This window comes from Oryctolagus cuniculus, chromosome 1, assembly GCF_964237555.1.
Source record: "Oryctolagus cuniculus chromosome 1, mOryCun1.1, whole genome shotgun sequence".
Classification (NCBI taxonomy): Eukaryota; Metazoa; Chordata; class Mammalia; order Lagomorpha; family Leporidae; genus Oryctolagus; species Oryctolagus cuniculus.
Window position 1 is genome coordinate 33,163,428 of NC_091432.1, and position 24,897 is coordinate 33,188,324.

At 42.4% G+C, this 24,897-nt stretch overlaps 1 protein-coding gene across 8 annotated transcripts in view; it reads left to right on the forward strand.

The window, feature by feature from the left end:
* CCDC73 (coiled-coil domain containing 73) overlaps positions 1 to 24,897 on the forward strand; it is a 153,404-nt gene that overhangs the window by 15,162 nt on the left and 113,345 nt on the right. For 6 of the 8 annotated variants that reach the window (XM_070071699.1, XM_051825535.2, XM_070071711.1 and 3 more), the window contains exon 2: positions 22,723 to 22,872. In XM_070071699.1, the coding sequence (XP_069927800.1) occupies positions 22,738 to 22,872 (135 nt within the window). In that variant the 5' untranslated portion in view covers positions 22,723 to 22,737. The remainder of the gene's footprint in view (positions 1 to 22,722; positions 22,873 to 24,897) is intronic. The other 2 variants (XM_051825570.2, XM_051825573.2) reach the window with 1 other exon arrangement.

Genomic DNA, 24,897 nt, shown 5'->3' on the forward strand with positions numbered 1-24,897 from the left:
AAAATATTTTGCTTATTTGAAAGTCACAGAGAGAGGAAGACACAGAGATAGAGGGGAGAGAGAGATCAATCTTCCATCTGCTGGTTCACTCCCTAAATGACTGCAATGGCCAGAACTGGGCCAGCCACAGCCAGGAGCTTCTTCCAGGTCTTCCACGTGGGTGGCACAGGCCCAGGCCATCTTTTGCTGCCTTCTTAGGTGCATTAACAGGGAGCTGAATTGGAAGTGGAGCAGCAGATATTTGAACCAGTGCTTATATGGGATGTGGGTGTCCAGGTGAGTGGCGTAACTGCTGTTCCACAACACTAGCCCAGGTAAATTCTTTGGGATTCTTTGTGTCTGAAAATATCTTTTATCTTCACACTTGTCATGACTGGTAAAATTCCAACCCAGTAATCATTTTCCCTAATAATTATGGACTTAGTTTCCTTTTATTAATCCAAAAATTGCTCTGGTGTAAATTTTGATCCTGATGTTTTGGGACTGCTGGATCATGATGTCATTAGATGGCTGGGTCCACGTTCTTGTCTCTGAGACAGGAAAAAATTTGAGGATGAGATGGAGGTAAAGGTATGCAGAGAAACAATATTTATTTGCATGTCAAGTGAAAGTACATACTTGAGAGGCAGTGTAGATATTCTCATGAGTGAATTGTATTCAGCAAGGTATGGGATGGTCCCTTGATGTGATCTGTAGGTACAAGGAGTAGTGTCTGGGGTGGAGTTTAGTTGGAGATTCATACGCAGGGAGTGGGGTTTGGGTTGGGGTTTGAGTAGCACCCATTTCCTTGACCCTTCTTTGGAAATCTCAGAAATGTTGTAGTGTCAGGTGCATGATGGGAATAGGAGTGTGAGCCATTGTAATATTATTACAGTGATATAGTTAGCTAAAGGACATTGTGGGAACACAGCTGGCAGTCATTGGTTATTTTTGGCTGATGCTAGTTCTAAGTGGTAGTTTTACAGGAGCTATAGTTTTCCAGTTTTCTACTACCTTGGAAAGGGGGGGATTTGGGTGGTACAGGTGGGCCTGGTAACCTAATAAGCATCTTCTTACTATCTACCCCCTTGTCTACATCACTTTGTATAGATTCTGTTTTTCTTTGTGTGTGTTTTTAAATTTTATTTAAGGTGTACAAACTTCATGCATTTCATATATACAAATTTAGGAACATAGTGATTCTACCCCACTCTCTCTTCCGCCAGTTATTAACATGATCTGTCTTGGTGATGGCACCTGAAGGGCTTCTTTACTATGCAGTCATATTTCTTAGTTCTGGGAAAATTGACTTTGAAAATTTTTGATTTCTTGTCTACTTACTCTTTTCACTCTTTTTGGGCCTTCTAGGGTACAGTTATTGGATCTTCTGGATTAGTTCTCTAATTTTCTAATTATTTTTCTTGACTTTTATATTTGAATTTTTAAATAAAAGATTTATTTATTTGAAATTCAGAGTTACAGAGAGAGAGGGAAAGACATCTTCCATCCATTGGTTCATCCTCCAGATGGCTGCAAGGGACAGGGCTGGGCCAGGCTGAAGCCAGAAGCCAGAAACAGGGGCTCAAGCACCTGGGCCATGTTCCACCACTTTCCCAGGGACCTAGATTGGGGAGGGAGCTGCCTGGACTCAAACTGGTACCCATAGGGAATGCTGATGTTGTAGGAGGCAGTTTTAATCTGCTACATCACAAAGCTAGAACCTTGGCCTTTTTTTTTTTTTTTTTTAAGCATTTTGTTTCTTTTTGCAAAATTGCAACTTTGTCTTCAAGCCTTCTATTGAATTTTTCATTTCTACTATCTTAATTGTTAAAATAACTGTTTCTGGGGCCAGTGCTGTGGTACAGTGGGTTAAGCTGCCATCTGCAGTGCTGGCATCCTATATGTGTGCTGGTTTGTGTTCTGGCTGTTCCGCTTCCAAGCCAGTTCCCTTCTAATGTGCCTGGGAAAGCATCGGAGGATGGTTCAAGTCCTTGGGCCCCTGCACCCACGTGGGAGAAGAAGCTCTTGGCTCCTAGCTGCAGCCTGGCCCAGTCCAGGCTGTTGCAGCCATTTTGGGGTGAAACAGTGGATGAAAGATCTCTGTCTCTCTTTCCCCCCTCCCCCTCCAACTCCCTCCCAACTACCTTTTCTCTCTGTGTAACTCTTTTAAATTAAAAAATAAAACAAAATCTTAAAAAGTAACTTTCTGTGTATCTTTTATGGTGAGATCTTTTTTTTTCCCCATAGATATAATATATACTATTAGGAATGTTCATGGTTTTTCGTTTGGAAAAATTTCCTTCTGTTTAATCTTAGCTTCCTGTGTTTTGGTTGTCTTTGGTCTTTGAAATTGGATACTTTCACTCAAATGTCTGTTGTTCTTTAGCTCTCTGTCCTGTGTTTAAGAATGGGGCATCAAAAAATAAACTGGAAGCTGTGTGTGTATGGGGAGGACTTTTTGACTCTAGTTGTCATTTTTGGGTTATCTGACTAGAAAATCTTGTGAAGAAACTCTTGCTGTCACATTATTTGTATCGTTTTTTCTTAGCCTGGTCAAATTCCCTAGAAAATACACTTCTAATCTGCTGTCTGAAGAATATTCTGTCAGCAGGTCTGAGAGCCCTTTGGGGAGGTAGGCTGGTAGGATTGAGATGTCACATATCACAGCATCTGGTGCACTTTGCACTACAGCATTGCTCTAATTGGTAATTGATTAGTATTTGTATAGAGCAAAAGGGCCAGCAGACTGGAACTCCATGTGGGTCTCACATGGCAGGGTCCAGGCACTTGGACTATATCATCTGCTGGCTCCCAGGATGCCCTTACTAAGAAGCTGGATTGAAGCATGACTTGAACCAGGTACTCGGATATGGCATGTGAGCTTTCCAAGTAGCAGGATGCAGGAGCCACAAGTCGCCAGCCTCTTGTATCTGTCTTTTTGATTATAGTGTGTCAGTCCATTTTTCCAATATCTTACCTTGAAAAATTTCAAAACTTATTAGAAGAATTCAAATACTACTACAATCAACACCTTTATAATCATTACCTAAATAAGCTCCATTTATTTTGTGTCTTTCTATAGTTTTTTTTAAAGGTTTATTTACTTATTTGAAGGTCAGGATTACAGAGAGAGAGGGAGATACACACACACACACAAACACACACATACACACATGGTGGGGGGGGAGGGAGAGAGAATATCTTCAGCTGGTTCACTCCCCAAATGGCTGCAACAGCTAGGGCTGGGCCAGGCTGAAATCAGGAGCCAGGAGGTTCTTCCAGGTCTCCCATGTGGATACAGGGGCCCACACACTAGGGCCATCTTTGGTTGCTTTTTGAGGCACATCAGCAGGGACCTAGATTGGAAGTGGAGCAGCTGGGACTGAAACTGGCACCCATATGGGATGTTGGAGCTGCAGCTGCTGGCTTAATCTGCTGTGCCACAGTGCTGGCCCCTGTCTATAGTTTTTTTTTTTTTTTTTTTTTTTTTTTTTTTTTTGACAGGCAGAGTGGATAGTGAGAGAGAGAGACAGAGAGAAAGGTCTTCCTTTTGCCATTGGTTCACCCTCCAATGGCCGCCACGGCTGGTGCACTGCGGCTGGCGCACCGTGCTGATCCGAAGGCAGGCGCCAGGTGCTTCTCCTGGTCTCCCATGGGGTGCAGGGCCCAAGCACTTGGGCCATCCTCCACTGCCTTCCCGGGCCACAGCAGAGAGCTGGCCTGGAAGAGGGGCGACCGGGACTAGAACCCGGTGTGCCGGCACCGCAAGGTGGAGGATTAGCCTATTGAGCTGCGGCGCCGGCCTATAGTTTTTTAAAATTGAACTCATTGATGGGTTGGCACTGTGGCATAGTGGGTAAAGCCGCCACTTACAGTGCTGGCATCCCATGTGGGTGCCGGTTCGCCCAGCTGCTCCATTTCCAATCCAGCTCTCTGCTATGGCCTGGGAAAGCAGCAGAAGATGGCCCAACTGCTCGGGTCCCTGCACCCATGTGAGAGACCTGGAAGAATCTCTAGGCTCCTGGCTTTGAATCGGCACAGCTCTGGCCATGGTGGTCATTTGAGGAGTGAACCAGCAGATGAAAGACCTCTCTCTCTCTGGTTCTCTGTATCTCTGCCTTTCAAATAAATAAAAATCTTTTTAAAAAATTGAACCTGTTGAAAATAATTCGTAAACATCAAATTTCACTCTGAAATGTGTAAGTATACATCTTAAAAGCAATAAAGACAGGGATATTCTCCTTCATAATCATCCAAGAAATCTGATAGTGATTTGGGAATGTAATCTACCCTACTGAACATTCAGGTTTTCCCCTTTGTCCTGCAAATAGCTATTAATTTTTTTTAAGTCTAGACCTATTCAAAGTTCATGCATTGTATTTGAAGTAATATCTTTTTGTTGTCCCTTAATCTGGAATAGTATCCTGGCTTAAAAAAATGATAGAACCCTTGTCTATACTCTTGAGGAACAGCATTTTTTTTTTTTTAACTTGCTACTTACTGAATTCTTTATTTAGTGAAGGGTTAATCTTGTGATTATAATGTAAATTGTAAATTGAAAGTCTATAAAAATTAAAAGAAAAATAAGAAAGGAAGGAGGGAGGGTAGGATGGGAATTACTATTATGCTCTTAAAACTATATATATGAGGCCAGCGCCGTGGCTCAATAGGCTAATCCTCTGCTTTGCGGCGCTGGCACACCGGGTTCTAGTCCCGGTCAGGGTGCCAGATTCTGTCCCGGTTGCCCCTCTTCCAGGCCAGCTCTCTGCTGTGGCCAGGGAGTGCAGTGGAGGATGGCCCAAGTGCTTGGGCCCTGCACCCCATGGGAGACCAGGAGAAGCACCTGGCTCCTGCCTTCGGATCAGCGAGGTACGCTGGCCGCGGTGGCCATTGGAGAGTGAACCAACGGCAAAGGATGACCTTTGTCTCTCTCTCTCACTGTCCACTCTGCCTGTCCAAAAAAAAAAAAAAAAAAAAACTATATGAAATGCATGAATTTTTTTCCTTTTTTTTTTTAAGATTTATTTATTTGAGAGGCAGAGTTACAGAGAAGGGGAGACAGAGAGATGTCTTCCATCGGCTGGTTCACTCACCCAATGGCTGCAAATGCTGGAGCTGGGCCTTTCTGAAGCCAGGAGCCAGGAGCTTCCTCTGGATCTCCCATGTGGGTACAGGGGCCAAGCACTTGTCCCATCCTCTACTGCTTTTCCATACCATCAGCAGGGAGCTGGATTGGAAGTGGAGCAGCCGGGATATGAAACAGCACCCATATGGGATGCTGGTACTGCAGGTGGAGGCCTAACCTACTGTTTCACAGTGCCAGCCCCTGTTCCATTTCTATAAATAAAAAAGAAGAAAAATCAATAAAAAATGATACTAATGTGTTACTTTTAAGAATAGAGCACTCAAGATTACCAGACGTTTGAAAAAAACATGAAACAGAAGAAAACTGAACAGGGAAAAAAAAACTTATAGAATAGTATTAGTACAGAAAAGCAGAAAAAAAATCAAAACAAAAAAATTGAGTCTATGACTGCATAAAAATCACCCCCAACTCAATGGCTTGCAACATCTCAGTGATTATTTTACTTCTCATAATTTTGAGAGTTTGTTGGGTTGTTTAACTGCTTGTCTTGCATAGGCTCATTTTTGCAACCATGTTAAATGTGTAGACTGAGGAGTGGGCTCAGCTGGAACATTTGGCATGGCTGGGAAGCTTCTCTCCATGTAGTCTTTTTTTCTGATCTGCCTTGTGTTATATTGGCATGACATGGCAGGTTGAGAGCAGCATTCCAGGGAAGGCTTCAAAACTAATCTTAAGGTAATCCCAGTCTGAGGGGAATGAAGAAATAGATTCCACCTTTGGAAAGGTGACCTTATCACATTTCAAATGGCATGACAGGTGGAATTTGTTGCCACTGAGCAATTTACCAGTTTACCTGTTTTACATTTCTCACACCAGCAAAATATGCTCTCTCTCATCCCAAGACTTCAAAAATCTCAACCCAAAACACTTGCAGATTCAAAGTCCAGGATCACTTGATCTATATCCATATCCAGTTTGAATGTGGTTGAAGGTGAATTGGCAGTAGTTTGTCAGATATATTTCCTCTTGATCCAGAGATCTGTGAGTTGAAAAAATTAGCTGCTTCTCACACATCCAATATGCAGTGATGAGGCAGGGACAGGATCACAGCAAAGAACACTTCCATTCAAAAAGTGAATTATTGTGAGAAGGAGAGAGAGAATGAGATAGTTAAATTAATTACTAGGAAGTGAATATAGTCAAAATATATATTCAGGAATAACAGGATAGGGCAGGTCTTTGGTCCAGTGGTTAAGATGTTGCTTGTGATGCTGGCATTCCATACTGTAGTCTCTGGGTTCAAGTCCTGGCTCTGATTCCCTTTCAGCTTCCTGCTAATGTGTACCCTCAAAGGCATCTGGTGATGGCTCAAGCATTTGGGTTCCTGCTACTCACCTTTCAGACTTGGAATGAGTTGTAGGCTCCTGGATTTGGCCTGGCCCTTCCCTGGTTTTTGTGGGCATATGGGGTGAGAACTAGCAGATGGAAGATCTCTCCCTTTCTCTCTGCCTCTCAAATAAAACAAATAAAAAAATAAAAATAATAGAATAACTACATTATTTAGAAGTAATTTAGTAAGTATCATATGACACAGCCAAAGCAACTGAAAGTAGCTGTCAATGGGAAGAAGTAGTGGAGAATTATAGGCTGGATAATTGCTATGTCTGCTTATTAACTATTTTTTATTTTATTTATTTTCTTTGAGAAAAAGTTTTACTATTAATTCTCATAATACAACTATTTGAGGACAGAGAAGTTAGTGCACAGTGACTCCTGTTATTAATTGTTAAATTAACAAAGACCACATGAGGCTCTTGACATGAGCTGCCTAGGCTATGGCTATGGTTATCTAATTTTTTTTAAAGAAAGCTTTTATTTAATAAAATTTCTCTAATAAATAGGTTTTCTGTGTCTTCATCACTCAAGTTAGGTAGGTTGTATGTTTCCAGGAATCTATCCATTTCTTCTAGGTTTCTTCTATGATATGTTGGCAGACAGCTCTTTGTAGTAATTTCTGATGATTATTTTTATTTCTGTGGTGTTTGTTGTTACATGTGGGGAGCAACTCAGACTAGACTGTTACTGGAATTAAGACTTATTCTATGCATCTGCTCTCCCACAATATGGCGCTGGGAGAGGAGGAAACAGCTCTACACAGCTGCCTCCAGTTCAACCAATAAACAGCAGGACCTGCTCCTGATTGGAGGAGAGCAGCGTACTCGGCGTGTGGGTAGCAGAGTTGGGATTGGTGGAAAAGGACTATAAAGGAGGAGAGAGACAACATGCACCAGGAACATCTAAGGGGAACATCTATCTGAAGGAACACCTGTGCAGCCCCCGAGAGAGCCTGCCAGCGGTGTGCCGCTCCCCCGCGGAAGTGGGGAAAGTGGCAGGGGGAACCGCCCTTCCACGGAGGTGGAAGGGTCAGTAGCCAACCCGGGAAGAACCAGCAGCAAACCCGGGGAGGGCCGAGCAGACAAAAGAACAGCACAGGGTCCTGTGTCGTTCCTCCACAAAGACGGGGGGCGACATAATGGTGCCGTGACTCGGATATGAAGCCTAGGCAGGGTTTAGTGTCGTTCCTCCACAAAGACGGGGGGCGACATAATGGTGCCGTGACTCGGATATGAAGCCTAGGCAGGGTTTAGTGTCGTTCCTTCACGAAGAGGGGGAGCGACATAATGGTGCCGTGACTCGGATAGGAAACCTAGGCAGGGTTCAGTGTCGCTCCTCCACGAAGACGGGGAGCGACATAATGGTGCCATGACTCGGATAGGAAACCTAGGCAGGGTCTTGTGTCGTTCCTCCGCGAAGAGGGGGAGCGACATAATGGTGCCGTGACTCAGATAGGAAACCTAGGAGGGAAGAAGCGGGAAGAAGTGGGAAAATACCGGAGAGAGAGACTAGCAAAGAGCCTAGGGAAAAGCCGGACGGAAAAGGTGCTGGAAGAAGCTATCGAAAGCCTAGGCATAGACTCGGATATATGGACTGTGGGAAAGAAGTTAGGATTGGACGTTAGGGTTGAAAGCGAAAGTGAAACCTAGAAGAAACTTAGACTTGGATACGGACTGTGGGGAGAAGCCAGGAGAAATGAGAGGGGAATGTTGTTGGAAGAAAAGTTAGGGAAACATACCGGGTAGAGAAAAATATGTTAGGGAGAATGAAGCCACGGGGGCAGGCTGAGGCGGAGACGTAAGCCAGGTTGGAATTCTTCAAGTCAGCCTGGGGAGCAAAAGGCGAAAAGCTAAAACCAGAGGCGGAGACGTGGGCCAGGTTGGAATCCGTCAGATTAGCCCGGGGAGCAAAAGACGGGAAGCCAAACCGAAAGGTGCAGACGTGAGCTAGGTTGAATTCGCCAGGTTAGCCCGGGGAACTTAGACTGAATACCGGTGGCAGAAACGTAAGCTAGGCTGTGTGATTCGCAGAAGCCGCCGCGTGCAGAGAGAGTGCGTGGGGCACAAACGGGGAGAGCGCATGGGGCGCGAGTAGGAAACGCGGGGCAAGTGCGAAGGCCGTGGTGCGGGCACGAAGGGGCGCGGAGACCGCGGAGCGCGAAGCCGGGAAGCCGCCGCGGGGCGAGGCGCCGAGAAGCCGCCTGGGGCGGGCGCCGGGAAACCGCGGGGATAAGAGAAACAGAATAGAAGTAAAATGAGAGTAATAGGAATGCTGGCAGATAGAAGTAAAATAGGAGAAATAGGAATGCCCGGAGGTAGAGAAATAGAGAAAAATAAGGCCTCCCCACAACACGGCAATGAGAGAGCTTGGATTTGGTCTGCCTGATTAGTAAGACGATAAGCACCTGCTGGCAGCTAGCAGCTTACCCGCTGCAGGTCACCGAAGACAGGCACGTTATCAACACCAATAAGTCTCCCCACAATACGGCAATGAGAAGGCTTGGATTCGGTTTGCCTGATTGGTAGGGCTTGTAAGCACCTGCAGGCAGTTCTAGCAGAGCAGAGCATGCGCTGCAGGGCACCGAACACAGGCACGCATCAGCGCCTAAAAACCTCCTCACAACATGGTGAAGAGAGGACCCGGACTCGGTTTGCCTGATTGGTAGGGCTTGTAAGCACCTGTGGGCAACTTCAGCAAGCAGAGCAGTGTGTGTGCTGTGGGGCACCGAAGACAGGCGCGTATCAACGCCAAAAAATAAAAAGAAAGGGGGATCTGTGGGGAGCAACTCGGACTAGACTGTTACTGGAATTAAGATTTATTCTGTGCATCTGCTCTCCCACAATATGGCGCTGGGAGAGGAGGAAACAGCTTCTACACAGCTGCCTCCAGTTCAACCAATAAACAGCAGGACCTGCTCCTGATTGGAGGAGAGCAGCATACTCGGCGTGTGGGTAGCAGAGTTGGGATTGGTGGAAGAGGACTATAAAGGAGGAGAGAGACAACATGCACCAGGAACATCTAAGGGGAACATCTATCTGAAGGAACACCTGTGCAGCCCCCGAGAGAGCCTGCCAGCGGTGTGCCGCTCCCCCGCGGAAGTGGGGAAAGTGGCAGGGGGAACCGCCCTTCCACGGAGGTGGAAGGGTCAGTAGCCAACCCGGGAAGAATCAGCAGCAAACCCGGGGAGGGCCGAGCAGACAAAAGAACAGCGCAGAGTCCTGTGTCGTTCCTCCACGAAGACGGGGAGCGACAGTTACATTTCCTTTTTCATCTCTAATTTTATTGATTTGGGTCTTCTCTCTCCTTTTTTTGGTTGATTGAGCCAATGGTGTGTCAGTTTTGTTTATTTTTTCAAAAAAAACAGCTCTTCATTTTGCTGATCTTTTGTATTGTTTCTTTGGTTTCAATTTTATTGATTTCTTCTCTAATTTAATTATTTCTTTTCTCTTACTAGTTTTGGGGTTAGTTTGCTGTTTTTTTTTTTTTCTCCTAGATCCTTGAGATGCATTGATAGCTCATTTATTTGGTGCCTTTCCACTTTCTTGATGTAGGCACCAATTGCTATAAACTTTTCTCTTACCACTGCTTTTGCTGTATCTCATAAGCTTTGATATGTTGTATAGTCATCTTCATTTGTTTCCCAAAATTTTTTGATTTCTCTTTTGATTTCTTCTATGATGCACTGTTCATTCAGGAGCATGTTGTTCAGTCTCCACATCTTTGCATATGTTCTAGAGATTCCTGAGTTGTTGATTTCCAGCTTCATTCCATAGTGGTCCAAAAAGATGCATGATATGATTTCAATTTTTTTAAGTTTGCTGAGACTTACTTTATGGCCTAGCATGTGTTCAATACTAGAGAAAGTTTCATGCATTGGTGAGAAGAATGTGTATTCTGCAACTGTAGAATGGAAAGTTCTGCAGATATCTGTTAGGTCTGTTTGCTCTGTATTGTTGATTAAATCTGCTGTTACTTGATTTTCTGTCTGTTGATCTGTCCATGCTGAAAGTGGGGTGTTGAAGTCCCTCATTACTATTGTGTTGGAGTCTATGTCTCCCTTTTGATCCCTTAACATTTCTTTTAAATACCCAAGTGCCCTGTAATTAAGTGCATATATGTTTATAATAGTTACATCTTCCTCTTTAATTGATCCCTTAATCATTACATAGTGTCCTTCTTTGTCGCTTTTAACAATTTTTGTGTTAAAGTCTATTTTGTCTGATACTAGGATGGCTACACCAGCTATTTTTTGGTTTCTGTTAGCATGGAATATCTTTTTCCATTCTTTCACTTTCAGGCTGTGAATATCTGTTGATGAGATGTGTTTCTTGTAGGCAGAAACAAAAAAGGGGGGGGGGTTTGTTTAATCCGTTCAGCTAGTCTGTGTGCTTTAACTGGAGAGTTGAGGCTATTTACATTCAAAGTGACTATTGATAAGTAACAACTTTGCCCTGCCATTTTTCCAAAACTATTCCTATTTTTTACTTTGGATTTCATTTGAACTTTTACTGAAAAGTTTTCTTCCTTTACCTTCTTTGATAGTTATGACTTGTTTCTGTGTGTAGCACATTCTTAAGCATCTTTTGTCGGGCTGAACAGGTGGTGACAAATTCTTTCATTTTCTGTTTGTTATGGAAGGTCTTTATTTCACCTTTGTTCATAAATGAGCGCTTTGCAGGGTACAGTATTTTGGGTTGACATTTTTTTTTTTTCTCGTAAGACATGGAATATATCTTGCCATTCTCTCCTACCCTGTACAGTTTCTGATGAGAAGTGTGCTGGGGTCTAATTGGAGTTCCTCTGAAGGTAATCTGGCATTTTTGTTTTGCACATTTTTGAATCTTTTCTTTATGTTTTACTGTGGTGAGTTTGATTACAATGTGTCATAGTGAAGATCTTTTCTGGTCATGTCTATTAAAAGTTCTATATGCTTCCTGTACTTGGATGTCCCTTTCTTTCTCCAAATTAAGGAAGTTTTTTTTGATATTATTTTACTAAAAAGGCCTTCTAATCCTTTCTTTCCATGCCTTCAGGAACTTCTAGAACTTGTATGTTGGGTCACTTGATAGTATCTTTTAGATTCCCAACAATGTTTTTTAGTTTTCTAATTTCCTCCTCTTGTTTTTGTTTTGACTGTATAATTTCCTGTGCATTGTCTTCTAAGTCTGATATTCTTTCTTCTGCTTCATTGATTCTGTTGTTAAGGCTTTCCACTGCATGTTTTATTTTTTTCTATTGACTTTTTCATTTCATTTTGATTTCTCTTTAAGCTCTCTATTTTATGGGAGAAATTTTCTTTCATGTCCTGTATGGATTTCAGTAGTTTGTGCATTTGCTTCTGATTTCTTCTGTGTAATCTTATGATCAATTTTTTGAATGCTATTTCTTGCATTTCTTCCATCTCATCATCTTCACAATCTAATATTGAAGTGTTGTATTCTTTTAGGGGCATCATATTGTCTTCTTTATTCTTGTTTCTAGAATTGGTGCATTTGTTGTTTGGCATTTGTGGAGATACTCATTGGTTTCCTCTTTGTCTTTTTGCTGTATTAGCTTTTATCTTTGTACTATGCTTCTGTAGATAAGTGAAGTATCTGTTTTCAGTGAATATCTAGAGGCTTGTAATGGGTGTGGCCAGGGAACTCTGTGTAGTTCTTCAGGGTTAAGGGCATGTCTAAGGTGACCCACTCAGGTTTGGTGTGGTAAATCTCTCCTCTCCTCCCCTCCCCTCCCCTCCCTTCCACTCTCCTCACCTCCTTTCCTCCCCCCTTTCTCTCTCTCTCTCTCCCCCTTTCCCTCCCTCCCTCCCTCCCTCCCCCCTCCCTTCCTTCCTTTCTCTTCTTTCTCTTCTTTCTTTCTCAGAAGGGAAATTTATTCTGCTTAGCTGAGCTGCTCTTCTCAAAGGAGATCAGTGCCTCAGTGCTAGCCCCAGTGGCTAAGATTTTCATCTGCTGTGACCCAATGACCACACAAAGGATCTGTTTAGTCCTCAGTTTAAGTTCAGATTCCCCAGCAATGTCCCTCACCAGGTAACCTGGAAGCCCTGAGCATGTGGAGCCTCCCACAGTGACTGTCCAAAGTCCCAGCCACATCGTGAGTCCTTCCACACAGCCGCAGTTTTTTTCACAGTCCTGGCACAGAAGCCTCCTACAGTTACAAGCTCCCAACCCCCTGTTTGTTCTCCCTACCAGAGTCAGGATCTCCACTCAGCTGGCTGGATGTTGGTCGCAAACACCATCTGGCACAGCTGTTATATATGTCCAAAATGGAACCTGCTCCATCAGCTTGTTATAGGATGTTGTAAAGTGATTGGAGAGAGAGAAACGTTTCCCTCACCCCCTTTTTTTTTCTCCTCACCTCTAGTTTGGCAGTTGCACTGTCCCCCATGGGGCTCCGAGCTGGGTTCTCTCTAGGCTTTTCCTGCAGCTTTAGTGCCAGTGGTTTGGGCTGCTGTGGCTTGGTCTCACCTTACTTTCCAACACTGGTGTGTAGGCTCTTGGCTACTGGAGTCCTGAGTTGCGGGTGTCCATGGCCTCCAAGTAATTCTACCATGTCCCTCTAATTTGCTTAGAGTGCTCTGCCATTTTCTCCCTAACTCTTCCCTGAGATTGCACACTCTCCATTTTTAAACTGTCTCCTCTTGGACTAGAGCAGTAAGCTCCCTCCCTATTCTGCCATCTTAGAACTCTATTTTTTTTAAAGATTATTTATTTATTTGAGAGTTAGATACAGAGAGGGAGAGACAGAGAGGTCTTCCATCTGCTGGTTCACTCCTCAAATGGCCACAGCAGCCAGAGCTGGCCTAATCTGAAGCCAGGAGCCAGGAGCTTCTTCCAACACTTGGGTCTGCATCCAATGCTTTCCCAGACCATTGCAGAGAGCTGGATGGGAAGAAGAGCAGTAGGGACACTAACCAGAGCCCATATGGGATGCTAGTGCCATAGGTAGAGGCTCAGCCAACTAACCACAACACCAGCCCCAACTTCTGAAGCTCTTCTGAAGGTGAAATAATATGTGTATAGTTGTTCAAATTAGTCTCTGTGGGGAGGTGGTTTCAAGAGTGTTTTACCTAACTCCCATTTTGGTTCCTACATGACCTTTTCTACATTTTACGTCCTTTTTAGACTTTTTTTGAGTTAATGGAAACCCACTTTTCATCATTCCATTTTCTTTTCAGCCACTTTGGAATATATCTATTACTTCTGTTCTTATGATATATAAAGTTAATTTACATTAGTAAGAACCTTTACCATTTTTTTCTGCAGAATATATATATATATATTATATTTAACTTCTTTCATTCCTCTTCTGATTTTTATATGCTTCTGTCGTGTGTTTTAATTCTAACATTCATATTCATTTTCACAGGACACTTCTATTAATGTTTTATAAATTGGTGTCATTTAATATTCACATGTTTTCCACTATAATTTTTTTAAATTTCAAGGCACAGTTACAGAGAGGGAGAGACAGTGAGATAGTTCTTCCATCCTCTGGTTCACTTCCCAAATGGCTGCAACAAGCAGGACTGGGCTAGGCTGAAGGCAGGAGCCTGGAACTCCATCTACATCTCCCACATGGGTACAGGGGCTCAAGCACTTGAACCATCTTCTGCTACTTTCCCAGGCACATTAGTAGGAGGCTTGATAGGAAGTAGAGCAACCAGGTCTTGAACCAGCACCCATGTGGGATGCCAGTGTTGTAGGCAGCTGCTTAACCTGCTGTATAACAATGATGGCCTCTGTTGTCAATTCTTTTAAATAATTTATGAAGCTTGGGATTAGTTCTTCCTTAAAAGTTTGGTGGAATTGAGCAGTGAAGCCATCTGTTTGTTGGTGGACTCTTTAATTAACACACAGTTATTCTTAGGTGTTTAAAATTAACTGAAAAGTGATCCCTGTTAAATATGAGTGGGAATAAGAGAGGGAGGAGAGGTACAGTTTGGCACATGCTCAATTGGACTTACCCCTAATGGTAGAGTTAGAAACGTGCCAGGGGATTCCAATTCAATCTCATCAAGGTGGCATGTACCTGCTCCCCACGTAGGATCTCTGTCCTTAATGTGTTTTACTATGAAACTTAAAAACAACACTACTAGTCGAACAATATCCTATACCTTGTGCGGTTGTGTGGGTGCAGTCTGTTGAAATCCTTGCTTAGTATATACTAAGTTGATCTTCAGTATATGAAGGTAATTGAAAATGAAACTCGATGAAGGGCGGGATGGGAGAGAGAGTGGGAGAGGGGAGGGCCACGGGAGGGAGGGAGGTTGCGGGGGGAACCACAACAATACAAAAGTTGCACTTTGTAAATTCACATTTATTAAATAAAAAAATAACAAAACAAAAAAAGAAAAAAAAGAACTTAACATTACCCTTTTAGTTTTTTTTATGTTCTACTTAAAACTATTGGTTGAACTCTGTAATTAATACACAATTACTCTTAGGTGTTTAATTAATGCTATAACTAGTACTCAAATAGTATTTTACACTTTGTGTTTCTGTGTGGGTACAAACTGTTGAAATCTTTACTTAATATATGCTAAATTGATCTGTATATAAATCTAATTGAAAATTAATCTTGATGTGAATGGAAGGGGAGAGAGAGTGGGAGAGGGGAGTGTTGTGGGTGGGAGGGAAATTATGGGGGGGGGAAGCTATTGTAATCCATAAGCTGTACTTTGGAAATTTATGTTCATTAAAAAAAAAAAAAAAAAGGTGGCATGTACCAATGCCATCTCACTAGTCAAAAGTGATCAGTTTCAGTTCATAATTGATCATAATGATAGGATTAAGTGTCAAAGAGATCACATAAACAAGACTAGTGTCTGCTAATACTAACTGATAGAATTAAAAAGGAGAGAACGATCCAACATGGGAAGTGGGATACACGGCAGACTCGTAGAATGGCAGATGTCCTAAACAGCACTCTGGCCTCAGAATCAGCCCGTAAGGCATTCGGATCCGGCTGAAAAGCCCATGAGAGTATTTCAGGCATGTAAAGCCAAGACACTGTGTCAATAAATAAATAAATAGGGAGGCTCTTTATTACAGATTGAATCTCAGTCTTGGTTATTAGTTTATTAAGGTTTTCTATGTCTGTATGCCTCAATTTTGATAAATTTTATGTGTCCAGAAAGCTATCCATTTCTTCTAGATTTTACAATTTGTTGGCATATAACTATTTGTAATCATTCCTAGTTATTCTTTGTGTTCCTGTGGTATCAATTATAGCATCTCCTTTTTCATCTCTGATTTGGTTATTTTGGTGTTAGTTGGGCCAGTGGTTCATAAGTTTCATGTATTTTTTCAAAAAAACAGCTTTTTGTGGCCTGCATTGTCATGCAGAGGTAAAGCTGCTGTCTGCAATGCCAACGTCCTGTTTGGGCATCAGTTCTGATCCAGCTCCCTGCTAATGTGCCTGAGAAAGCAGTGGGAAATGAACCAAGTTCCTGGGCCCCTGCCCGGAAGAAGTTCCTGGCTTCAGATCAGTCCAGCTCCTGCTGTTGCCACCATTTGGGGAGTGAACCAGCAGATGAAAGATCTCTGTCTCTGTCTTTCCTTCCCTCTTTGTTGACTTTCAGATCAATAAATAAGTCTTTAAACAACAACAGCAATAATGAAAAACCAGCTCTTCATTTCACTGATCTTTTGTATAGTTTGATTTCTATTTTGTTTATTTTTGTCTCTAATTTTTATTATTTCTTTCCTCCTAGTATTTTTGGGTTTAGGTTTTTTTTTTTTTTTAAGTCCTTGAGATGCATTGTTACATCATTTATTTGATACCTTTCCAATTTTTTGATATAGGCACTTATTGCTATAAACTTTATTCTTAACAGTACTTTTGCTATATCTCATAAGTTTTGATATATTGTATTTTCATTATCATTCATTTCATGGAATTTTTTGATTTCCCTTTGGATTTCTTCCATGACCACTGTTAATTCAGTAGCATATTGTTCGGTCTCCATGTGTTTGTATATTTTCTAGTGTTTTCTTTTGTTGTTAATTTCCAGCTTCATTCCACTGTGGTCAGAAAAGATACATGATGGCCGGCGCCGCAGCTCAATAGGCTAATCCTCTGCCTTGCGGCGCCGGCACAGTGGGTTCTAGTCCCTGTTGGGGCACTGGATTCTGTGCTGGTTGCCCATCTTCCAGGCCAGCTCTCTGCTGTGGCCCGGGAGTGCAGTGGAGGATGGCCCAAGTGCTTGGGCCCTGCACCCGCGTGGGAGACCAGGAAAAGCACCTGGCTCCCGGCTTTGGATCAGCGTGGTGCGCCGGCTGCAGCATGCCGGCCACAGTGGCCATTGGAGGGTGAACCAATGGCAAAGGAAGACCTTTCTCTCTGTCTCTCTCTCTCACTGTCCACTCTGCCTGTCAAAATTAAAAAAAAAAAAAAAGAAAAGATACATGATATGATTTATGATTTCAGTTCTTTGGAATTTGTTGAGACTTGTTTTATGATGTAGTATATGGTCTTTCTTAGAGAATGTTCCATTCACTATGAAAAAAAATATGTATTCTGCAGGTATCTGTGGGATGAAATATTTTAATAGGTATCTGTTAGGTCTATTTGGTCTATAGTGTAGATTAGTTCTGTTTTTTTTCTATATTGATTTTTGTCTAATCTGTCCATTGATGAAAGTGGAGTGTTGAAGCCCCCCATTATTGTATTGGTGTTTATGTCTCCCTTTAGATCCATTAACACTTGTTTTATAAAACTGAGTGCCCTTGAATTGGGTGCAGATATATTTATTGTAGTTGTATCTTCTTGATTTAATCTTAGTCATTACATAATAACCTTCTTTGTCTCTTTTTTGACTTTCGTCTTAAAGTCTATTTTGTATGATATGAGAATAGCTACAACTACTCATTTTTTTTATTTCCATTTGGCATGGAATATCTTTTTCCATTCTTTCAGTCTCTGTACATCTTTACTGGAGCAGTATGTTTCTTGTAGGTAGTGTTTTAATCCTGCCAGTCTGTATTTTTTTTTAAAGATTTATTTATTTGAGAAGCAGAGTTAGAGAGAGCAGGAGGCAAAAAGAGGTCTTCCATCCACTGGTTCACTTTCCAAATGGCCACAATGGCCAAAATGGCAGGAGCTGGGCCCATCCGAAGCCAGGAGCCAGAACCTTCAACCAGGTCTCCCACGTGGGTGCAGGGGCCCAGGTACATGGGCCTTCTTCAGCTGCTTTCCCAGGTTATTAGCATAGAGCTGAATCAGAAGAGGAACAGCTGGGACACAAACCAGCACCTCTATGGGATGCCGGCACCACGGGCAGAGGTTAGCCTACTATACCACAGTGCCGCTGGCCCCAGTCTATGTTTTTTAACTGGAGAATTTAGTCCATTTGCATTCAAGGTTATTATTGATAAGTAAGGACTTGGTGCTGCTCTTTTTCCATGAATATTTGTTTTGAATCTCTTTGTTCTGTTAATAGGAAGTTTTCTGTCTTCACATTCTTGCTGAATGTCTTTCTCTATTTTTGTGTGTATTATTTGTACGACTGGCCATGTGGTGACAAATTCTTTCAATTTTTGCTTGTCTTAGAAGGTCTTTATTTCATGTTCATTTATAAATGAGAGCTTCACTGTGTCGAGTATTCTGGGTTGGCATTTTTTTCTTTTAGAACGTACACTATAACTCTCCATTCTCCTGTTCTGTAGGTTTCTGTTGAAAAATCTGTTGTTAGTCTTATGGGAGATCCTTTAAAGGTGATCTGGCCATTCTCTCTTGAATATATAGGATGGTCTCTTTATGTTCTGCTTTTGAAAGTTTCACTATAATATGTGACAGTGAGGACCTTTTATGATCTTGCCTATTTGGGGTTCTGTGTGTCCCATATTTGGGTGCCCACATCTTTCTCCAAATTGGGGAAATTTCCTGTTATTTCACTGAGTGGGCTTTCTAACACATTCTTTTTTCCCCATTCCTTCAAGAACTTCTAAGTTTGGGGCCACCTGAAAGGCTGACATCCCACATGGGTGCCAGTTCCAATCCTGGCTGCTCCTCTTCCAATCCAGCTCTCTGCTATGGCCTGGGAAAGCAGAAAATGGCCTGAGTCCTGAGGCCTCTGCGCCCATGCGGAAGACCTGGAAGAAGCTCCTGGCTCCTGGCTCCTGCCTTCGGATTGGCTCAGCTCTGGCCATTGTGGCCATCTGGGGAGTGAACCAGCGGATGGAAGAAATCACTCTCTCTGTCCCTGCCGCTCTCTCTGTAACTCTGTCTTTCAAATAAATAAAATAAATCTTTAAAAAAAAACTTCTAAGTTCTCATATATTTTGCCATTTGAGGGTATCTCATAGATCTTGAACACTGTTTTCAGTATTTCTAATTTTTTCTTCTTCTATTTCAAAAGACCCGTCTTCTAGATTAAATATTCTTATATTTGCTTCCTCACGTTGTTAAGGATTTTGACTATATTTTTTTGTTTGACTCATTGAAGACTTCATTTCTAATATTTCTGATTTTTCATCAACATAACACTTTGCAGAATTTCTCATCCAGTTCATGTCCAGATTTCCTTTTTTATGTAACTGTTTCTCTTTGTTCTTGAATAAACTTAGAATCATTCTTTTCCAGGCATTTCATCTGTTTCCCCTTCTTCATAGTCCAATATTTTTTTTAAAGTTTTATTTATTTATTTGAAAGTCAGAGTTACACACACAGAGGGAAGGAGAGACAGAGAAAGAGAGAGAAAAGTCCTCCGTCCACTGGTTCACTCCCCAATTGACTGCAACAACCCGAGCTGCGCAGAGCTGAAGCAAAGAGCCAGGAGCTCCCTCTGGGTCTCCCATGTGGGTGCAGGGGCCCAAGGACTTGGGCCATCCTCCACTGCTTTCCCAGGCCATAGCAGAAAGCTGGATAGGAAGTGGAGCAGCCGGGACTTGAACTGGCGCCTATATGGGATGCCAGCGCTTTAGGCCAGGGTTAACCTGCTGCGCCACAGCACTGGCCCCCGTAGTCCAATATTAATATATTATTGTATTTCTTCTGGGACATCATATTGATTTCCTTATTCATGTTTCTTATGTTTCTATGTTGGTTTTTATGCATCTGGGGGATCATTTGTTGTTATCTCCTCTGGGGTATAGTTTTTTTCTTTTTATTAAAAGATTTATTTATTTGAAAGGCAGAGTTAGGAAGAGAGAAAGAGAAGGAGGGAGGGAGGGAATGAATGAATCATCCATCCGCTGGTTCACTGCCCAGATGGCTGCAACGGCCAGAGCTGGGCCAATCCAAAGCCAGGATCCAGGAGTTTCTTTGAGGTCTCCCACATGAGTCCAGGGGTCCAAGCACTTATGCCATTTTACAATTGCTTTCCCAGGCGATCAGCAGGGAGCTGGATTGGAAGTGGAGCAGCTGGGACTCAAACGAGTGCCCATGTGGGATGCTGGTGCCAGAGGCATTACCTGGCACCACAGCTTTACCACAGTGCCAGCTCAGACCTTTTTTTTTTTTTTTTTCTTTTTTTTTTTTTAAGAAATGTGTCTTTCTGAGTTGTTGGAATGCCTGAGACTTGTGCTGGAGTTCCAGGGGTGTGTTCTAGGTGGCACCAGGGAATTTGGACCACTGTAGATGGGAAGAGTCCAAAGTGACATCCAAGTTGGGCAAGGTGTAGCACCCCTGTCACTAGAGGGAGGGGATGTTGGAGCTGGCTAGTGTGTTCACAATTCCAGCCCTTCTCTGTGCTAAGGTGAACCAGCTGGTTTATGATCTAGAGTAAGCTCATGGTGCTTATACACCCAACCCCTCAGGTACACATACCATACAGAATATTGACCCACTCTGTGGTGTATCCGCTGAGACCTTAGTAAGCTCTGTCCTCAGAACACCAGGAATTCCCAGTTTCCACCGACTGTATGGGTGTACGGGAACCAGCCACAAGCCATGTCCCTCTCAGGTCCATGGCCTGTGCACAGAACCCTCAGTCACAGGGTTCAGGGGATCTGCTCTCTTTCATGCCAGCTGCCCTGTCCCTGGTGACAGCTACTTGCTGTTCACCAAGTCAGTACAGAGATGGGTGCAGCTCCACTGCAGGAATTTGAGACTGGTGCTTTGGTGTAGGGAGGGGAGAGGAGCAATGTGGTTACCCTTCATGGAGTGAAGTAGTTGCTCAGCCCCCGTCAGTTTCCCAGGCTGGATTCAAAGCCAGTGAGAACTGAGGAATTCTTCCTCAGTCAGAGCTGCTAGTATCATAGGCTGTGAGCGCCTCCTCTCACTTTGCCTGAGAAGAGGGCATTTTCTAGCCAGGTGCCAGCATTAATATGCAGGATTAATATGCCTGCACATCTACGGCAGGCAGCGGTGTGTCTTGTTTTCTGTCCTCCCTGCTCCACAAAATCTCTCTTTCTCCACTGAAAGTTTCCCTCAGTCATGGGGCTGGTGCAGGTTAAAGCCCTGGCCTGAGGCGCTGGTATCCCATATGGGCACCAGTTGAAGTCCCGGCTGCTCCTCTTCTCATCCAGCTCTCTGCTATGGCCTGGGATAGCAGTAGAAGATGGACCAGGTCGTTGGGCCCCTGCACCTGCATGGGAGACCGGGAAGAAGCTCCTGGCTCCTGGCTTCTGATCAGCGCAGCTCCGGCCATTGCAGCCATCTGGGGAGTGAACCAGCTTATGGAAGACCTTTCTCTCTGTCTCTATCTCTCTCTGTAACTCTGTCTTTCAAATAAAATAAATCTTAATAAAAAAATTTTTTTCCCTCAGTCAGTCCTCTGGGAACATGGTGCTTCTTCTAGTTTTCTGGTATCTGTGGTTAAAGATAGTGTAACTTCTCCCTATTCAGCCATCTTGAATCTCCCCTGATTTTAATATATTAAGCCAAGTTGCATTCCTGGGGTAAACCCTACTTAGTCATGATGTATAATTTTTAAAATATGTTTGTGGATTTGGTCACATTTTGATGAGAGTTTTTGTGTCCATATTTATAAGGGATATTGGGTTTTGGTTTTATTTTCTTGTCAGATATTCAGCTTTGATATGAGGATAATATTATTTCATTTTATGAATTAGGAAATGTTCTATTTTCTACTGTTTTTTTTTTTTTTGAAAAATTTTATGAAGGATTGGTGCTAGTGCTTCTTTAAATGTTTGATAAAATTCACCAGTGGGGACATGTGGTCCTAGGCTTTTTTTGTGGAGAAATTGTATAATTATTCAATTTCTTTACTCTTTTTTTTAGATTTATTTATTTGAAAGTTCAGAGTTACACAGATAGAGGAGAGGCAGAAAGAGAGAGAGAGAGAGAGAGAGAGAGAGAGAGAGAGAGGTCTTCCATCCAAAGGTTCACTCCCCAATTGGCCGCAATAGCCGGAATTGCGCCAGTCTGAAGCCAGGAGCTTCTTATGGGTCTCCCACATGGGTGCAGGGGCCCAAGGACTTGGGCCATCTTCTGCTTTCCCAGGCCATAGCAGAGAGCTGGATCGGAAGAGGCGCAGCTGGGATTAGAACGAGCACCCATAAGGGATGCCGGCAGTTTAGGCCAGGGTGTTAAGCCGCTGTGCTACAGCGCTGACCCCTAATTTCTTTACTCTTAACAAGTTCATTTCCAATTTTGTATTTCGTCTTGAGTCAGTTTTGGTGGTTTGTTTCAAGGAATTTGCATATTTTATCTATGTTACATGGAACACAAGTCGTCATAACATTCTTTTGTTGTCCCTTTTTATTTCTGGAAAGTTGGTACTAATATGCCCCCATTCATCCTTAATTTTCATGATCTGAATCTTGTGTCCCCTGATCAGTCTAGCTTGTCAATTTTGTTGATGTTTCCCAAGAACCAATTCACGGCTCCCCAGTTGGAACATCCTCTGAAAAACAAGCTCTGATGAATTAACTGTGCCTTCCTCTTGCCTGAATACTATATACTTGATAACAAAATCATTCTTGCTGCATTTTTTCAGTGCAAAGTTTAAGAAGCAGAATGTGTTTCTCAGCCTTGGAATGAAGTAGCTTGTGAAGGGTCATTCCTTGTCTGCAACATAAGAACCTACCTTTCAGGAGACTTATACTTAGGGGCAGAAAATTTAATCCCCCAGGATACTCAGGTATTAGAAGAAGACTCAGTCATAGAGAAACAGAATCAGTCCACTGGCTAATGTCTTTTATATCAAGGCTAGTGTGGGAGTAACTATATAACAACTGTTTAAACTGTTTAAATAGTGCTGAACCTGGTGGATTATGGGATACAAGTTATATTGTTATGGTAACTACTTGCAAAATGTAGATAAATGATTTTAATTGAATTTTTTTATATTATAGGAAATAAATGTTAACATGGAGAATGATCTCAACACTGAGTCATCATCTGTCTTTCCTCTTCAGAGTTCGTCAGAGACATTGTTTTCTATTCAACTGCTAGATTTCAAAACAAGCTTCCTGGAAGCATTAGAAGAATTGCGTATGAGAAGGGTAAGCTCCTTTTTTAAAGATGTATTTATTTACTTCTTTGAAAGGCAGAGCAATTGAGAGATAGGGAAAGACAGAGGAAGAGTTCTTCCATTCCCTGTTCATTCCTCAAAGGGTCTCAACAGCCAGGACTGGGTTATGCCAAAGCCAGGCACCAGGAACTCCATCTTGGTCTCTCAGGTGGGTGGGAGGGGCCCAAATACTTGGGCCATCCTCTGATGCATTCCCAAGCACATTAGCAGGAAGCTATATTGGAAGCAGAGCAGCCAGGACTTGAATCAACACTTTGATTTGGGATGTCAGAGTTGCGTGACTTGCAGTGCCACCCATTCCCAACAGTAAGGTCCTTTTTAAAATGCTTTTTTTTCTTTAAAAAAAGGTTTATTTATTATTTATTTGAAAGTCAGAGTTACACAGAAGTAGAGGCAGAGAGAGAGAGAAAGAGAGAGGTCGTCCATCCACTGGTTCACTCCCCAGTTGGCTACAACAGCTGGAGCTGTGCCAATCCGAAGCCAGGAGTCAGGATATTCTTTCGGGGCTCCCATGTGGGTGCAGGGGCCCAAAGACTTGGGCCATCTTCTGCTTTCCCAGGACATAGCAGAGAACTGGATTGGAAGTGGAGCAGCCGGGACTCGAACCGGCACCCATGTGGGATGCAGACACTGCAGGCAGTGGTTTACTCACTACGCCATAGCGCCAGCCCCAAAATGCTTTTTTAAATATGATAACTTGATGTTTTTCCTAGCCTATTTTTTAAAGAAAAAAAAAAAAAGAACTGACAAGGTAATCTCTTGTTTAGAAATAAAACACACACATAGTCTAAATAATGAAATAAGAGAAAAAAAAGAAAGACTAAGTCAATGATTAGGGAATAGGAAATAAAAATTTGAAAACTAAACAAAAAATTAAAGAGATATTCAGAGTGTTAAATATTTGATAAGTGTACTAGTTATTTATTGCATTTCAGGGAGTACTAGATAGCTCTATAGAGAAACACCATGGTTTGCTGAAAAGGAGCTGCCCTTGGGAAAATTACGTGGCTTGTTTTTTGTTCTTGTTTTGTTTTCTTTTTTTGGTTATAAGGTAGATATCTACGAAATGATTAAATAATAAAATAAGCACATGATTAAGGGGCAAAAAAAACAGCTATGCTTAATTTTAATAGTGCTAACTCTGAAATTTTTGAAAACAAGATATTTAGTATAACATCATAAAGATGGTTTCAGCAAATGATGTATATTGTACAAATCCCCATAAAAAGCATTTTATTTCTGAGATTGTAGTGTCACATTCAAGGAGCATCTTGTTAATTATGTATAGGATAGATTGGAGTTGGTAAGACTCTGAAGAGGAGAAAGTAATTTATAAAATTATTGCAGTAACGATATAGAGCTAAGTGCACTAGCACTTACATATGACTATGAAGGCAGAACAGAAGAGGTAGAAATAAGAATCAGTAGTAGTTGATTCTTCTTAAAAACATGCTATAAGGGAGAGGAAAACAACCAGTTGTAAGCTGAGGATAGGTTTTAAGTGAGAGAAATCTGAAACAGCATTTTTATTTTTTTTTTTTCAAGATTTATTTATTTGAGAGTCAGAGTTACACAGAGAGAGGAGAGGCAGAGAGAGAGGTCTACCATCCGCTGGTTCACTCCCCAGTTGGAGCAATGCTGATCTGAAGCTAGGAGCCAAAACCTTCTTCCAGGTCTCCCACATGGGTGCAGAGGCCCAAGGACTTGGGCCATCTTGTGCTGCTTTCCCAGGCAATAGCAGCGAGCTGGATTGAAAGAGGTGTAGCTGGGAATCTTAATATTTCATATATATGTATATATGTATATACATACACACACATATATACATACATACATACATACATACACTAACCTTATTCTGAAAAACATTGAAATATTAAGTGCCTCGTCAGCCGGCGCCGTGGCTCACTTGGCTAATCCTCTGCCTGTGGCGCCAGCACCCCGGGTTCTATATATATATATATTAAGTGCCTCGTTCAAGTCAGTTTTGGATCTA